A 1,972-nucleotide genomic window follows, 5' to 3' on the forward strand; every position below is an offset into this window, starting at 1 on the left:
CTTGAAACTCCTGATTCTACCTTACTCTCTTTCCAGCATGTGAGTCCTTGCAGTGGAAGCACTGGTGGTGATCCTGAAGGCGATCAGCGTGCGGCTCTGAGGAAAATCTCAGCTCTTGAAAATCGGCTCAAGGAGCTGCATCATCGGAAGAAAGAGCTGAATATAGAGGTACACCTTAGCTTATTCAGTCCCCTCCCTGCATCATGAGGTTGTTGATTGGACAACAATCAGCACCTGTAAAACCAGTGTTGAGCGGCCCACACCCAAGGAAGAACAGAGGCACTTGAGAGGGACACGGAGAAGGACTGGTTTGCTCCACAGGACAGGAAATCTCCATCAGCCAACGCCGAAGGTGCTCACCTCAGTGGAGGCAGCCATTTTCCGGGCAGGAAGTCTGGACATTTGCATGCTTGGATCCTTCTAGTTCCCGTTTCGTAGGCTTCACTTTGCGTCTCTCTGCACCTCCCCGTGCCTGTGTTGACGTTACGTCAGTCAACATATCGGGGCACGTCAAAGATGTTTTGGCAAGGTTCTCCTGACCTGTCTCCTCCTCTTCTTGGCAGATGGACCTGGAAGGTGCCTTGTTAGAAGGGGAACTGCAGGAAGAGAGGCGGGCGCTGAAGCAGGAGGAGGAACGGCTGCTGGAACTGAAAGAACGTCTCCTGCAGACAGAGCTCAAGTGCCGCGAAGAACGGGAGAAGGTGAGCTCTTCGGAGGTTTTTCTTATGGTTTTCCCCCACAATTCTCTTGCTGCAGTTTCAGTTCAGGACATCTGTCTGCTTGAAGCAGATCATAGCTTGTCCTCTTCCAATTAAGTAGAAGCCAGTTGAGTTTTGATGGTTGAATCCTGCTTCAGAACGAGTTGCAGGACACAGGGTGGATGCCCCAAAGAGGCAGAGCAGGAAGCAACATGCCCACAGCTCAATCCTCCAGCACCATCGCTCAGCATGTCCCGCTTAAAACATCTGCCTCCCTTTCCTTCGCTTTACGACCGGCTTGCAGGTATTTATTTCTTTGTCTTGGGTTTGAGTAGTATGTCCTACGTCGCTCTCCAGCTACCAGTGGATGAAACAGGAGTAGCAGTCCCACAGCTCCTATCCCACCATCCCTCTGGGGCTCAGGGATGTGTGAATTAGAAAGCGGCTGGCGGTTGAAAAGTTAGCAAAGTTATTTCTACTAAATTCCCATGCTGGCTGGAGAGAATGGGACTCCGCTTATCTGGAGGACTTCAGACTGCTGGAAGTGAAAGATTTTGTTTTTCTGATTTGTGTACCTCTTTCGAAGGTCATTGTCCAGCGGGACTGAAAGTTAACCTTTTATGCTCTAACATCCCCGCTGATCTTTTCTCTCGGCCTGCTTGTTTTTCTTCCCTTTTTGAATTTTACCCTTTGGCTTGTTTAATTTCCTCTTATCAGAAGGTCTGTTGATATTTTACCTCTGTCCTCATAACTTCCCAGACAAATGACTAGTCCGCTGGAAAAATTTCCGCTTTTGGACTAACACTCGTCTGGAGTGGTATGTGGATCCCTGTATGGGCAGGAAGCGAACTACTATAGAAGGCCTTCAAGGTCTTTTCAAATCTTATGATTTTGTAATTTAATGATCTCACAAAAATCTCTGTCTTGCTTCTGTGCATTGCTAGTGTGTTTTTCATCACAGCTCTATAGGAACAGCAATAGTATATAGGCTTATATACCGCCCCATAGTGCAGTGATGGCAAACCTTTTAGAGACCGAGGGCCCAAACTGCAACCCAAAACCCACTTATGTATCGTCGTGTGCTGGGTGGGTGTGGCCCATTGGGTGGGTGTGGCCCATTGGGTGGGTGTGGCCCATTGGGTGGGTGTGGCCCATTGGGTGGGCGTGGCTGGGGTGATAACGGCAGACTGGGTGGGACTAAAAAGTTCAATCAATCAATTCCAACTTTGCAAGATCTTTCTTTTCCCCGCAAGAAGTTGAAATTGACTGATTGA

At 48.8% G+C, this 1,972-nt stretch overlaps 1 protein-coding gene across 1 annotated transcript in view; it reads left to right on the top strand.

The window, feature by feature from the left end:
- The window catches only part of PHLDB3 (pleckstrin homology like domain family B member 3), a 4,309-nt gene extending 3,004 nt beyond the window's left edge, over positions 1-1,305 (top strand). Inside the window, exons 2-4 of the mRNA XM_015822377.1 lie at positions 37-168; positions 564-701; positions 1,285-1,305. Coding sequence (XP_015677863.1) covers positions 37-168; positions 564-701; positions 1,285-1,305 — 291 coding nt within the window. The remainder of the gene's footprint in view (positions 1-36; positions 169-563; positions 702-1,284) is intronic.
- The last annotated feature ends 667 nt before the right edge of the window (positions 1,306-1,972 follow it).

The sequence above is a fragment of the Protobothrops mucrosquamatus genome, unplaced genomic scaffold, assembly GCF_001527695.2.
Source record: "Protobothrops mucrosquamatus isolate PMUCROS unplaced genomic scaffold, P.Mucros_1.0 scaffold1541, whole genome shotgun sequence".
Lineage (NCBI taxonomy): Eukaryota > Metazoa > Chordata > Lepidosauria > Squamata > Viperidae > Protobothrops > Protobothrops mucrosquamatus.